This window comes from Vicugna pacos, chromosome 1 (assembly GCF_048564905.1).
Source record: "Vicugna pacos chromosome 1, VicPac4, whole genome shotgun sequence".
NCBI classification, from domain to species: domain Eukaryota; kingdom Metazoa; phylum Chordata; class Mammalia; order Artiodactyla; family Camelidae; genus Vicugna; species Vicugna pacos.
Window position 1 is genome coordinate 46083683 of NC_132987.1, and position 16533 is coordinate 46100215.

The window sequence follows — 16533 nt, forward strand, 5'->3', positions numbered from 1 at the left end:
TGAATGGATGAATGGGCCACGAATCATAAAAATAATTTTCAGGAGCAGGTAATTCTCAAAAGAAAATATGCAATTTGTCAAAATCACAAGCAAAAATAAAGGTAACTTCATTAGTAATTTTTAAGAATTTGAATGAATAAATTTTGGCCAGATTGACAAATAGTTTTGAAAAGTAATAATATTCAATGTTGGTGACTTTGAGGGGAAACAAGTACTCACATATATTACTGGTAAGAATATAACTTGTTAGAGCTTTTCTGGAGGGAAATGAGTGGATAAAAAAACCATGAACACAGGAATTTTTATATATATATATATATATTTTGTTGAAGTAGAGTTAGTTACAATGTTGTGTCAATTTCTAGTGTACAGCATAATGCTTCAGTCTTACATGAACATTCGTTTTCATATTCTTTTTCACTGTAAGTTACTATATTTGACCTAGAAATTCTACCTGTGAAAATATATTTCATGAAAATAGTTATTTATGCAGTAATTTAACTATAGGGAAGTTTGTTGCAATATACTATAAAGATTAAAAATAATTTGTGTGATCAACAGTCAGGAATAATTTGTTAAATAACATTTGATGACCTTTCTTTATAGTAGTACTTAATATCACTTGTGTATAGTATATAGCTATTAAAATGATCTAAAACTATACATATCAACGTGGACAAATGTTTAGTATACAGTAAGTGAAAAACAATATTGCAAAATAGTATTTTTTGTAGGTAGTTTTGTTTTGTAAGTATATGTATGGATGTGCATAAGCCCCAATAAAAGAATCTAAAAACTCCAACATGTTAACATTTGCTACCTCTTGACTGGTAAGATAATGGGACACTGGTTTGGGGTTTTGTGTGTGTGTGTGTGTGTATGTATGTGTATCTCTTACTCACTAATGGTCACAGATTGCTTTAGTAATAAAAGAGTATTTTTTAATATTTTAAAACTGCTTTTGAGAGAAGTTCATATTGTTTCTTGATATATTTTCCTATAATAAGCAGAATATTCAAAATCATTCCATTGATTATTCTTTTAGAGAATAACAGTTTCAGCATCTGAACATTAGAAGGCCTTCCAAGGACTTCAGTCTGAGCATTTGGAAAGTCAGTCTTAAATGTGGCCCTCTTATTCACGAAATATTTTCTTTTTTTCTGTCTCTCATTCTTCCTCTCTCCCTGAATCCTTGCCCTACCTTCATTAAAACACTGATGGAAAAGAAAAAGTTGATCAGACTGGTTTCTTATAGAGGGTACATGTTGGTCAATTATACTTAGCTTATGTTCTCAGTGTTAGTTTTTTTCTTATTACAAAGATAATTCATACTTGTTCATCACTTGTTTAAAAATGGAGAGTACAGAACAAAGGCACTGGAAAGATGCCATTAATGTAGCATACTTAGATCGTGTCAGTTTGTATTTTTCTACATGTTATTTCCTATGTGTAGTTAGATCATATTATACTTACAATTATGTTTTGTTTTTCCAATAGAAGTACCTCCTGAATATTTTCTCAAAGCTCTTTTCTTCAAGAGTAACTATTGTGCCATATCAGCATCTTTCCCATTCATTCTATGATTCAGTAATTCTCTTAACTGTGTGCCTGCTATATATGCAAGGTGTACAGTGGTACAAAAGATAAGCATGATTTCTAACCCCATGGGGTGGTCCAGCCTGGGACACAAGTTGCTACCTTGCTTAGTCCACTGTAAAACTCAATAGGCCACATAAACAGTAACTGGAAAGTGAAATATAGGTGTTAACTAGAGTCATACAAAGAGCAGCAACTATGTTTACTCCACAGGACTCTAAGTCATACTCTCCGTTACTCCCTAGTGTCCTTCTAATTTTCTTCTCCCCTGGGAAGCAAATAGGATTAGCAAATCATGGTTATTTTTTACATCATGTAAGTCGCACTACAGTGAATAAGATCTTTACCCGCCAAAATTAATTTAACAAGTTAAAGAGAATCTGGGACGTTAAGTTTATCTGTGCCATCGTACTTACCTATTGTGTACTTACTGAAGAACAGAGAGGAAACTTTGCATTAAGTATATTCATAGGAGGTAATCGGGCTATTTTAAAAATACTGAATGACAGAACAGGAGCTGACCATTCACTAGGCCCGTCCTGTGGTTCTGTATATCCCTGTTAGTTGCTGTATCTTAGGGGTCTGTCTGGGACATCCAGGGCAGAGAGACCAGAGTGTCTTGTACAGTGGAGTTCAGGACAGTGGCTGTTGCCATACAGTGTGAAAGGTTTTCAGCATTTTAGCAGATGTTGTGACAGCCTCAGCCCTGGAGGAAATAGATCAAAATACCCTGGGTGTCTTCTGCTCTAGGAAAGGACATGACAGTGATCAGAACAGCTCTTCTTTCACGACTGAAATTTGTCTGTGGCAGTTCTTTTGTTAAATTCACAAAAGTAAAAACATCCAGATCTACTTGGACAATTAAAAAAGGGAGGAATTCTGAAGGCTGATGACTGAAATCAAATATAAATATTATCAGAATGCAGCTTAAATACTGTTGAGACAGAAAAGGAAGAGGTCAGTAGGATAACTCTAATTGTCTGCTTATTTTAAAAGGAAAACAGAAAAAGGCATCACTTTACCTTAGTCCCATCTATGAAATAGCAGTATATGAACGTCTAATGCATATGATGGTATTTTTAACAATTTGTTCTCCTCTTTTAGCTTTCCTTATTGGAAAAGGCTGGATTTGGAGGTGTTCTTCTATATATTGACCCCTGTGATTTACCAAAGACTGCAAATCTTAGCTTCATGGTGTCACTGAATCCAGGAGGAGACCCTTCTACGCCTGGTTATCCAAGTGTTGGTAAGTTCATTGTTATTCCTTATTATTCTTGTAAGCATTACAAGGTTGTAATTTATAAGTATGTGCTACCTAAAGTAATCAATGGTTAGTAAAGGTGAAGAATTCTTAACATTCCATATTTTAAAAAGCAAAATTTTATCTTCCCAAAGTTACAGACTACTCATTTTTTGAAATAAAACTTCCTGAAAAGTCTGTAATAGATTTTTGTCTCAATAAATTACAGTATTGCAAACAGAGAGAGAACGTTTTATGTGTTGTAGCCTTAACCCTCTTCAAAATGAAGCAATTCCTTGGTTTTTCTTTTACTAACTTGATGCTTGAAGAATACTGTCAGTTTATTTTGTGTCTTCTACTTCTTTCATCAGCGTCTTACAGTGTGCAAGTCTTCCACCTACTTGGTTAAATTTATTCCTGGATATTTTATTCTTTTGATGTAATGAAACTGTTTTCTTAACTTCGCTTTCTAATAGTTCATTATTAGTGTAGACAAATGCCACAGATTTCTGTATATTGATTTTGTATCCTGCAGCCTTACTTCTGAATGCATTTATTAGTTCTAACATCTTTTTGGTGGGGTCTTTCTATGTATAATATAGTGTCATCTGCAAATAGTGACAGTTTTACTCCTTCCTGATTTGGGTGTTTTTGTTTACTTTATTGACTAGTTGCTGTGACTAAAATTTCTAATACTAGGTTGAATAAAAGTGGCAAGAGTGGTATACTTGCCTTGTTCTTGATTTCAGAGAAAAAGCTTTTAGATTTTCATCATTGAGTGTGTTCTTAGCTGTGGGTTTGTCATATATGGCCTTACTATGTTGTGGCTTGTTCCCTCTATATCCATTTGGTTGATAGTTATTTGTCAAATGCTTTTTCTGCAGCTGTTGAGATAATTAAATGATTTTGATTCTTCATTTTGTTAATATGATGTATCACATTGATTATTTTGTAGACGTTGAATTATCCTTGCTTCCCTGTAATAAATCCCACTTGATCATGATGTATAATCCTTTTAAAGTATTGTTGGATTTGTTGGGTTTTTTTTGATAGTTTGTTGAGGATTTTTGTATCTGTGTTAATCACTCTACAGTTACTGTAGTTTTCTTGTGTGGTTTTAGTATCAGGGTAATGCTGAATTTGTAAACTGTGTTTGGAAGGTTTCCCTCCCCCTCAGTTTTTTGGAAGATAAGTATTAAATCATCTTTGAACATTTTGTGTTAACACTGAGAGAAGAATAGGTATTACATCTGTTTTGACTGTTTTGTAGAATTTGCTAATGAAGCCATCTGGTCCTGGGCTTTGTTTGTTAGGAGATTTTTGATTCCTGTTTAAATCTCCTTACTAATAATTGGTCTGTTCATATTTTCTGTTTCTTCATGATTTAGTCTTAGGGACTTTGTTTCTAGAAATGTATCCATTTCTTTTAGGTTGTACAATTTGTTGGCATATGATTGTAGTAGTCTCCTGTGATCCTGTGTATTTCTCTGGTTACAGTTATAACTTGTCTCATTTATGATTCTATTTATTTGTGTCCTCTCTTTTTTTCTTCGTTAGTCTAGCTAAAGGCTCGTTGACTTTTTTTTAATCTTTTCAAATCACGAACTCTTAGTTTCATTGATGTTTTCTTTTCTTTTCTTTTGTCTATATTTCATTTATTTCCATTCTGATCTTTATTATTTCCTTCTTTCTGCTAATTTGGGGCCTTATTTGTTCTTTGTTTTCTAGTTCCTTTAAATGTAAAGTTAGCTTATTTATTTGGAATTTTTCTTGTTTCGTGATGTAGGCCTGAATTGGTATGAACTTGATGTAAGTGGGTTGTTAAAGTCTCTACTATTATTGTATTGCTTTCAAGTTCTTTAAGTCCATTAATATTTGCTTTATATACCTTGGTGCTCCTCTGTTGGGTGCATATACATTTGTAAATGTTTTATCTTCTTGCTGCATTGACACTTTTTAAATTATGTAATACCCTTCTTTGTCTTTTATTATAGTTTTTGTTTTAAAGTCTATTTTGTCTGATATGAGTATAGCTACTCCAGCTTTTTCATTCCCATTTGCATGGAATGTATTTTTTCACCCCTTCATTTTCTTTGTGTGTCATTTCTTATGAAGTGAGTCTCTTTTAACTAGAAAACAGGTGAGTCTTTTTTTTTTAATATATTTTGCCCCTCTGTCTTTTGATTAGCTACTTTAGTTCATTTACATTTAAAGTAATTATTGATAGATACGTACTTATTGACATTTTGTTTGTTTTCTGTTTTTTTCTTCTCTTTCTTTCCTTATGTTTTGGTGGTTTTATTTAGTGTTACATTTAGATTTCTTTCTCATTTTCCTTTGTGTATTTAATATAAATTGTTTCCTTATGGTCACTGTGAAGTTCACAAATAACGTTCTTGTAAGTAGTTGTCTGTTTTAAGTGCCCCTGTCTGTTTTAAGTGCCCCAGCTGGTTACTTCCTCCCTCCCTCCCTAGCAGAAACTTTAAGATTAGGCAGTACATCTCCTTCACCTATATTCATGTGCTTTCCAATCTGGTGTTCGGTGCTGATTTTCAGGCCAAAGGAGTCTGCCTGTAAGCCCTTTAAGAAGTTTTTCATTCCCTGCAGTTCCGTAGTTTTCCTAAACATATTTCTCACTGGCTTTTCAAAGCCGCGTTTTGGGGCTTGTTTGTCTTGTGCAGGATCTAGGGGTTGAGATGCCTTGTGTGGAGCTGAACCCATTGCTCCTCAGGATAAAGATCCATACGTTTGTGATTATTCACAGTTGTGGATTTCTGAGCCTGGGATGTGTTTTTCTTTTTTTTCACTTGTTGAGGTCATATCTCTGCCTCTCCTACTCACCTCCATGCTGTCCTTTTACACTTTGTTGTAGAAGCTCTGTTCATCCAGTTTCCAAGTCCCTTTCCACTGGATTCATTCCATGTGTAGTTGTAGATTCATTTTGTCTGTGGGAGGAGATGAGTTCAGATCTTCCTATGCTACTATCTTGAATCCTCTGTTTGTCTGTTTTATAATGTGTACAAAATAGAATAGCTCAATGAACCCTCCATCTACCTTAACCAGCTTCATCGGCTATCTGCAGTCTACCATTTCTGTTTTGCCTGTACATCTCCACATACCCCAAAGCACCACTTACCTTTCCAAGTAAAATTTACATAAACTGAAACAGATACATCCTAACTGACAAAAGGATACAGCCATGTAATCTCCATCTCTATTCTGTATTTGAACATTCCTATCACCTCCAAAGGTTCTTTGAGTCACTTCAGAGTAATTCCCTGTCACCAACACCAGCTAGCCACCAGTTTCACATTTTCATGGTACACAATTTTAGATCATCATAAAAATGGAAACACAAGGTATGTATTCTATTGTGTGCAGGTTTTTGCTCAGAATAATGTCTGTGATATTTATTCATAGTTACAGGTATTAGTTATTCCCTTTTACTGCTGGAAAGTATACCACAATTTTTATATATGTTTAAGTAGTTAAAAAGAAAGACAAAAACCAAGAATATCAACACACTCTTCCACAATGCGTAACCCAAATAGATTGTTCAAACAACACATGATCTTAAAGTTCTGCTCAATAAGTCTTATTGCTTATCCAAATAATTCTTGATCATGATTGAATCAGAGCAAAGAGTAAAAAAGTTTTAAAATCTTTGCCCCTCTAACACAGAAAATAATTCATCATTCTTTTAACAAGAATGAGCCTTTAGCTTCATTTGGCATGTTAATTAACTACTCCGAGCCTTATTCTTTATAGAATAAAAAGGAGGAATATACTGTTACATGACTCACAAGATTGTAAGGAAATGCAAAATTTTGAGCTCCACCTTAAATTTAAATAGAAACTCCCTGGAAGGCACCCAGTCATCTGTCTTCTAACGAATTCTTCAGGTAACTCTGATGCAGCTGAATTTTGAGGATCACTGAGCTAGAGAATCTGTACCTTTCTTTATCTACAACATCTGAATTTGACCACTGGGGCTACTGACCTAAACTTTGTGACCTCACATTACTGTTCTTTCAGCATCTTGTATCGCTGCCTCCACACTAATCAGGACTGAGGAACATACGTATTCTGCATCCTCAGCCCCATTTCTGTACTCGGCAGGCTCTGAGTAAACGGTTGTTGAGGAATAAGTTGTTCTCTTAATAACGACTACTTGCCTGATAATTCTGATCCTGGACTATACTTAAAAAAAAAGTATGTAGAAACACTTAAGCATAATTTTTCTCCTTAAATGCTTCTGTGAACTCTCTTGCATCTCTTTCACCACTCAGAAGAGCAGAGATTGCATTGATTCAAAACGCTTTTAAATTCCATTTAAGATAGTAGGATATCAGAAGTCTAGTCTCTTAATTCCTTTGATAATTTATCAAACATTTCAAAGATTAAATGTTCAGATTATCAAACTTTATTATAACTGCTTCCGCCAACTTGCCAGGAGTGTCTTAACTACATTAAACTATGATCCAAGCAAACCTTATTCCCTAGAACCATATAATTTTAGAATTCTGAGAGACTTTAGCATATAAATAGCACAATTTTATTCTCACACTTGGAGCACAAGAAGCGTGGTCATGTTATCTAAGGGCTCAGGTAAACGGGGCGTGAGAACTGAGATTTACAGTATCGAGTTACAGTTATAACACCAGTGATCACTTACAATCAGAGTTGTGCTTGGCCTAAAATCCTTAACTTGGTACATAAGGTAAAGCTCAAAACAGAAAATCTGTGGGGTGAGCATAAACAGAGAAATGAGAGCTTGATGTCGTTAAGGAGTATTCGATTTTGTCTATGTTGAAACATAGAAAAGAAAATCCTATCCCAATTTCTAGGCATTAAGGTTGTCAGACATCTGAAGGACTAGAGATGGTATTAGGAGTTAGAAATCCTTTTCTTTCTGTATTATTTCCCTTAATAATACATCTTCTGAAAACTCTGTAGGCTACGAGGAGATTTTAAATTTAGTATCATCTCCAGATAACTGCCTGGCTAATCTCTGGGCTACTATTTAACTGAAACCCAAGATATTTCTTTTCTCTTGACTTAGACTTGATTCTCATTATACCCGATTTCCTGAAATCCATCCTGATTTAAAGCTTTCTGTCTTTGTCCCCTTCTCTGTTTGTTAAAATCCTGTTTTTGTTTCCTTTTGTTTTAAATTCTGGAGAGGAGAATCGTTTCCATCGTTTTACTCTATTGAAGTGTATCAAACGACACAGTTTATTTAATATTCCCAGTGTTACAATTCAGTGGATGTGTGTGTTGTTTACCTACTGTCTGTTCAACATCACCGCTGCCAACCAAAAGCATTCAAAGAATGAAGCATATCACTGTAATTTGTGACAAGTCTTCACCAGATGTTCTTGGTCCAGTTACCTGGACAAATGTTGAAAGACTGACTTGAGTTGGCACTAAATCAACTGAGACAGTATAGAACTAGAATAGCAGAAAATATAAATGTGTGCCTAGTTGTCAAAGTGGAGTGTTAGATATTCACAGCATGAAATGCCTTGTCATTTGGTTGGGAAAAAATAAGTGTCTGTATTCTTACTACTTTACTGTAAGTGGTGGCTCTTGTATGTGTCCCAAATTCTTCATATTTACATGAAATATTGTTCAACACAGTTTCTGAGAACCATTTAAAGAGGAGCTCATTATTACACAGTGTGAATTTTTTTCAGAAAGCTTATTTTGCAACATATTGAAAAATAGATTGTTTAAATTCAAACTACTTTTAAAAAAATCTAAATTTCATTTTGAAATATAATTTTGGTAACAAGTTTTCTTAGATTTCTTGGTTCCAGAAAATTGGAAATTTCGAATCTATTGTTGAAGTGTCTAAGATCATAGCTTTCAGAAACATTTTTGAGTGGTTATTCTTAGAAAATCGGTATGCCATGTAGTGTATTAGCTGCTCATAAAAACACACATATATATTTAATTTACAACAATGAAGCCAAGAATAACAATGGGGGAAAGGTAGTTTTTTCAAAAAATGGTGCTGGGGAAACTAGATATCCATATGCAAAAGAACAAAACTGTACTTTTATTTTACACCACCCACAAAACTTGACTCAAAATGAAAAAGAAACTTGAAATTAAGACATGAACATATACAACCACTAGAATAAAACATAGCGAGTAAGACCCTTTACATTGGTCTTGGCAGCGATGTTTTGTATTTGACACCAAAAGCAAAGACAGCATAAGCAAAAATAATTGAAAATACAACAAACTAGAAAGCTTTGCACAGCAGAGAAAACCATCAATCAGATGAAAAGACTACCTACTGAATGGGAGAACATATTTGAAAATCATATATCTGATAAGGGATTAATATTCAAAATATGTAAAGAACTCATGCAACTCAGTATTATGCTGAATAGAAGCAGAGAGAGTGACCACCCTTGTTTTGTTTCTCATCCCTAGAGGAACAGTTTGCTTTTCAGTATTGAGTGTGACGTTAGCTGTGGGCTTGTCTTATGCGCCCTTTAATATGTTGCTCTATATTCCATCTATATCCAATTTGTTGGGGGTTTTATCATGAAAGGATGTTGATTTTTTTCAAGTGCTTTTCCTTGACCTATTTAAATGATCATATATTTATCCTTTGTGTATGTGGAACCATCTTTGCATCTCAGAAATAAATCCCACTTGATCATTATATAAGATTCTTTTAATATATTGCTTACTTCAGTTTGATACTGTTTTGTGAGATTTTTTTGCATCTATGTTTCTCAGGGACTATTGGGCTGTAATTTTTTTGTGTGTATGTGTTGTCCTTAACTGGCTTTGGCATCAGGGTAATGCTGACTTTGTAAAACGAGTTTAATATTTCTTCCTCTTCTGTTTTTTTTGGAGGAGTTTGAGAAGGATTGGTGTTAAATTTTATTTAAATGTTTGGTAGAATTCACCAGTGATGCCATCTGATCCTGGACTTTTTTGGGGGAGGGAGGAGGTTTTTAATTATTAAGTCAGTTTCCTTACTGGTAAATTGTCAGTTCATATTTTCTGTTGCTTTGTAATTCAGTCTTGGTAGATTATGTATTAAATAGGGATTTATCCAGTCCTTCCAGATTATCCAGCTTTTTGACATTTAATTGGTTGTAGTAGTTGGTCTTTCCAACAATCTGTTTTTATTCACCTCTTTGTTACGTGTGTGTGTGTGTGTGTGTGTATAGATACCTACATATGCTTTTCTTCTTCTTTTGCAAAAGCTATGCTAATAAATACTTGGTTTCCTTAGAGTTTCACTTCAAATTCAGTATAAACTAAATCAAAATTCAGATGGAAAAATAGCTAAATAAACCAAGATATGAAACTACCTATTTGTCAGTCATCATACATCATACATAAATTGCAAAGGGCGATAACTGAAGTGTGAGATGTTGCAACATAAGTTACATACTTTGTAGGAGGGAAACTGTGGAGGTGGTAGAAGAATATAAATGAGATCTTTCTAAATTTCCCAACAGAAGTGATGGGCTACATTATCAATTTATTGTCGTAGTTTATTTTAATCCCCTGCATTGGCAGCAGCCCTATGAATTTGATATTGAATTTCACTAACAATCATTTGTTTCCTAAATATACTTACTTATTATCTTATTTTAGGTATTTATAAATATGCTAAAATATGTTACCTGTACTGATCATTCATGTGAAAGTTTACTGTACAAATACAGGGTTCAATGTGTACATTAAAGAAAGTTTACTTTGTTTTATGTATATATATGTGTGTGTGTGTGTGTGTGTGTGTATATATATATATATATATATATATATATATACACACACACACATATTGCATTTGACCTTTGAACCAAAGACATGCAGTAAAAAGACTTTGATCAAAAAATTAAGCTAGTTCTTTATTTCCCCCTTTAGTGGCTGCTGTTTATTTGAAATATATTTAAATTCATTCATTTCTATTTCTATTTCATTTTGATTAGTTTTTCTCTTTTTTGTGTAAAATAGAACATAGTTCCAAAAGTCAAAATCACACAAAGTGAGTGCTCTGAGTGTCACTGTCCTCCCACCTCGGCTCTTCCACCGCAGTTCACTTATCTCCCGTTGGCCTTCTCTGTATTTGTGCATGTAGAAATTAAGCAGATACATGTGCGTTTCCTTCTTTTGCCTTCAGTTTCACAGGAAACGTAAACTTGTTGGAACTTTTTTTTTTCATTTAGCAGTTATTCTAAAAACCTTTCCATTACTGCTCCTTAGAGTTTGTCGATGGTTAGGTTCTCCAGAAGCAGCAACTGAGAGTTTAGTTGGCAGGATTGTTGTTTGAGATCAGCACTTAGGAGAAAGCAGGGGCACAGGCGGGACTGGGCAGAGGGGAACGTGGAACTGCACAGCAGGGCCACCACTGGGGACCGGTGGTCTATCAGAACTGTCCATTAGTGGACCGCATGACCAGGCTTTGAGCCTCATCTGCTGTCAGTCTTTGGATGTGTGCCTCCCCAAGAAAGTCACATCACTGGGCAAGGTGATGCTCTGTGACCCAGGCCAACTCTGAAAAGTGTAACAGCTGGTGACTGCCTGCTGACAGGACTCACAGCGGCAGGTATGGACAGAACAGAGTATCACCTTGGAACATCTGGACAGGATATTACAATGTCCACCAGATACTTGTCTTTAATTCCATTCTTGGTCATGAGTTAGAAGGACCAGAGCTACACTGTCCAATGTAGAAGCCAATAGCCTATGTGGCTATTCAATTTTAAATTAAATTAATTATAATTAAGTAAAACATAAGATATAGTCATACTCCTTGCATTTCACATGCTCTGTAGACACATGGAACTATTACAGAGTGTTTCCATCATTAAGGACAGCTCTTGGATGAGTGCTACAGAGTAAATACCTAAAACAATGTGATTTCATGCAAAATGTGGTGGTTGTCTGCTGTTTTAGATCATCCATGAGACTGTTTCTGTATATAATCTTGGAGAATTGAAGACTGTTTGTCTTTTTTACCACTTGAATTATTTAAAATCTATTTACACAGCAGACTCTAAGAACCACATGTGGGGTATGCTTCATGAATTCTTTTATGGTTTAGTGTTGAACCAAAACATAGTTGAGTGCTCCTAAAGTAAACATTTTCCATTTGCAGTATTCTCTGAAGAGTTTTTGAATTTTAAGTATGTAAAAATAAATCTTGTAATGCTACTTTAAAGTGTTATTGCATTTGCTTCAAACTGCTGGCATTGTAAATTTCGGTCCCATACGATTTCATTTGAGAGATGCATCCTAGATGAAAAAATGTGTTCTCCTCGTGTTTTGCCTATCAGCGGCCACTCAGTTCTAAATTTTTCAGTAAGAGTTGAAAAATTAAATCTTTGGGATATTATGTTTTTGAGATACAGCCTTCTCAGTGTTAGACTTTTGAGGAATATAAACGTGGACTGCTTTGGTAATAAGTCAAAGGCCAGACTTCGGGACCTCTTTTGCATGTCAAACTAGCTCTGTCTGGTGGAAATACGTCAGATAATGAACTTTCTTTCCTTGATACCTAAGTTCCATGAAGTGATACTACCTGTATAGTCACAAAGACAGTGACTAACATACATAAATCCCTGTGTGATTACTGAGTATCCTCAGAGCTTTCTGTTAGACACAAGAGCTCTGGAAAACCTATCTTCTCTTTTTTCCCTACTCTTCCTGTTAATTTCTCAGGTTTTGGACTTGATAACATTTACAAAAATATATTCAGTAAAATTTTTAAGAAAATAGAGGGTTAAACTAAGCTACACAGATTTCTTTACTGTAGAACTTTTAAACCTACTATTACTGTATTGTTTTTTTCCCCAAAATTCCAAAGGCACTGTAGTCAGGAAGATTTCTCAAATTTATTTGACCATGGAGTTCATTTTCAGAGGGGCATCTGGCAGGACTATCATTCAGTCAAACCTGCTGTGGGACTGCTGGCCTGAAGCGCCTGCCCCTTCCCCTTCCTGCTGCAAATCCTTCCCCAGCTTTATGCCCTTACGCAGAGATGTATGGTTTGTACCTCAGCTTTTACAGGTTTGGTAGCTTGGGATATAGTGTAAAAAGTAATCCAGAAGGTAGGAAAGGCCAGGGCTGATTATGTCACATATGATGGCAAAGTTTAACACCTGCAGGTGCACCTGCTTATGAGTCAGCAGGAAAGAAACAACTAGCAACAACAACAAAAAAAATCATCTGTTTGATTGTTTAACAATTAAAGTTGTAATTAGGTTTGTAATTGAATTTTTGGTATAGTCTATAGTCTGGAAAATCAGTGTATCCCAACTAATCTTCTACTCAGCGTGATCTGTTCTGGTTCATTGCTAACCATGTTCAAAAATCTTATTTTTTAAAATACAAATTTGAACAAAACTCAAGCAGCCTTCTCTAACCAGTCCCTCAGGTGATTTTTTTTTTTCCCCATTTCAGTGACACAATAGAAAATGCAGTTTTATTCTGGGAAAAATGATTAAGTGAGAGTTTTTAAGGTAATTCAGATACAAACATTTTCATGCTAGAAGTCAAAAAGATAATGTGCATTTTTTGCAATTATTTTTAGACTGCATCTCATTGCAGTATTCACCTGCTCCACAAACACACTTAAGTTGTGTGTTTCACAGAGAAACTCTGTGAAAGTCTCAGTCATTTCAATATTCCAAGAAAGCTTTGATGAATACTAAACTGAGTAAGTGCAGGCCAGTTCACTATTCAGTAACCTTACTGAGTGATGTTGGTATTTCTGGGATGGCTTCTAGTACACTAGGGAAAACTGGACAAAACTGAAAGGCTTTCTTTAGACTTAGGGTAACTATATCACACACAGTCCAGGCAGGATGCTTTTGAGGGTAAAAGGGTTGCTGGGAATAACTACACAAGATAACAGGTATTGACTGGGTGGCATGATGGCTATTTAGATTAAAACTAAGATTTTCCAATATATTTGACCACTGAATCCAGGTAACATTTAGTTAGGAGGTGTTACAGAATGAAACGTATTTTCCTAAAATTCATATGTTGAAGTACTAACCCCCAGGCCCTCAGACTGGATTTAGAGAGAGGATCTTTAGAGAGAGATAATCAAGTTAAAATGAGGGCACTGGGTAGGGTGTGATTGGTATCCTTCTAAGAAGAGGAAATAGGACAGAAGCATAGAAGCAGGACCATGTGGAGGCACAGGGGGGAGATGACCATCGACAAGCCACAGAGACAGGCCTCAGAAGAACCCCACCCTGCAGGCGCTTTGATCGCGGACTCCTAGTCTATAGAACTTCTGCTCTGCAAGCCACCCACTCTATGGCATTTTGTTATAACAACCCTAGCAAACTAATGCAAGAGAAAATTTAGAAACAGCTTCTTTGACTTTATCATTAAAAAGTACAGAGGAAAGAGACACAATTTCAGTATGCCTTTATTTTCACCATCTTCAAGAAGAAAAACAAAAAAAAAATGCTGCATTCAGTGCCTATTATGGTAGCTCACTAGTCTCTGTTCCTGATCAGGTCTGAGTAACATTTTTTTGGCTTATAACTTGATAGTATGATCACTTGAACAAGTTCTTCTAACTAGGGCATCAGCCCTGATGAGAGAAAATTATAGAACCCAGCCTAATTAATTAATTCTGGTCCTTCATAAAAGAAATGACTCTCACCACTTCTGCACTAGTAACTCATGTAAATGAGTGTTTCCACGTACAACAATATGTGAGGATTCTATGGTGGGAGCCAGAGAAAGGAGAAACATTCTTAAAGAAGTTGGACAGCCTGTATTCGGTTGACCCTAAGAGAGGACAGGACTTGAAACAAAGACCTTATGATAAGAACTAAAATTAGTGATGGTTGATACAGATTTTTAATCATTGCCCTTTCCTGTCTGTGACTCAAAACTTTAAAAGCCTGCTGAAGGCAAGGGCTCTATATTGAGTTATGTGGGAAGGTACAGGGAAAAGGTTGTAGTGGTAATGGTAAGAAGCTGGGAATTTGGGGCATCCTCAAGATGGGAGTTCAGCAGTCAGTCTCATGATGAAATGAGGAATCATAGCAGAGTCCCTGTTTTATATGAACAGAGGTGCTGGGCAGGTTATCACTTTAGGAGAGGGAGAGGAACGAGAAAAACACCAGGAACTAAGTTCCTGGAACTGGTATGAAGAGCTTTAGGTTCCAGGTAAAGCCCAGTCATTAAAATGTGGACAGGAGTGCAAGACCTCCTTGGGTTCCCCTTAAATGGCGTTCGGATTGGCCCTGTGTCTGCTCTGGGCCTGAGCTCTTACAGTGCTATCAAGTCAACGGAGGTGAAGAGGGAGTCGGGTGGGCAAGAAGTGCGTCCTTACCCGGGCTGCACTAGACAAGGTGTTGCACAGAAACAAGGGAAGGCAGCCCAGAACTGCGTGGTGTTGTACAAAGTGCAAGCTTGGTAATTAGACACAGGGCAGGAGGGGTTGGCAAGACTCCCTGGAACACAGCGTTGAGTACAGCCTCTAGCATTTCAGAGGGACCCAGGGGCATGGGCACGGCTGTACTGGCACGCTGGGCTGGCACGCAGTTCAAAGCCATTTTTCAGCAGACTTCAGGAGGATAAAGTTAAGTCTCACGGTCAGTGTTGCAAGTAGTGACAGTTACATCACTCATTGACTACAACTACTAATCAAAAGGTAGAGAGCCTGTGTGAAGTGAGGGGTTGGGCCGGGTGATTTCGCTTTCGCTATCTTCAGGGTTGTGGTTGTCAGGTTCAGTTGGCTGAGTGTGGTGTGAAAGGTGCAAAGGTTCTGCATTGTGTGTTTTTTTCTCTCTTTTCATATACACTGCTGCATTATTCACAATTTTAGATTTAGATTTTAGATTCCTAGCACTGGAAGGGATCTTGAAGACCAGGAATGCACTCTGTCCCGTATAAAAATGAGGAAGTAGCAGACTTGTCTCTTCAATTGCATGATTTAAATACCTTAGTCTATGAATGATGTCTTATGTTTGTCTTTAATTCCTTATAGTGTCTAGCTTGATACTGTGGACATACTATTCTTGAACAAAAGAGTGAATAAAATTTGTGAGAATGGGCACAAAAAAATAAATGGTGATCATTACCTGAGATGCTGACAGCTTGGAGAAATGTGCTGTCCTTTCTCCAAATAACCATATATAAAAACATACTTTTAAAAATTACCTATAATTTCAGAGGATTTATGGATTCCCTAAAAAATATTTTTAGATAAACCCCTTTATGGATTTAAGGACTTTATGGAAACCAGATTAAAAATGTTTCTTCAGGCATCCATAACCTACCTGGATAGACTTTATATTCAGAGGAAAAAGAAGGAAAATATAATTTGGGGGATAAAATTCTCTTAGGGGGAAAGATTCAAAGCTAATAAGGAGATGTGTTAAAAATCTGAGCACTGAGATGATACTTGAGCAAAGAGTTGTATCACTTTCTGAAAGAAAGATAACCTCAGCATACCACTAACCATCTAAAATTATGTGGGCAGTTATTTTTAGCCTTTAGAGAGTTTTAAGTACGTGGCATACGATGTTACACAATCACTGCTGAATCGCTAATGCTTTTATTTTTTCTTCTCTAAATTAGAGCAAACCATAAGATAGGAATCATTTTGGCAAATGTTAACTCAAAATTTATATTGCCATTTAGTAGGTAGTTCATTATAAGACATAGCAGAAATGCTGCAAATTTCATAA

The 16533-nt window shown here is 35.8% G+C and overlaps 1 protein-coding gene across 6 annotated transcripts in view; it reads left to right on the forward strand.

Moving 5' to 3' along the window:
- Positions 1–16533, forward strand: part of NAALADL2 (N-acetylated alpha-linked acidic dipeptidase like 2) — a 1170852-nt gene that overhangs the window by 733255 nt on the left and 421064 nt on the right. For all 6 annotated transcript variants that reach the window (XM_072961150.1, XM_072961146.1, XM_072961152.1 and 3 more), the window contains one exon: positions 2701–2842. In XM_072961150.1, the coding sequence (XP_072817251.1) occupies positions 2701–2842 (142 nt within the window). The remainder of the gene's footprint in view (positions 1–2700; positions 2843–16533) is intronic.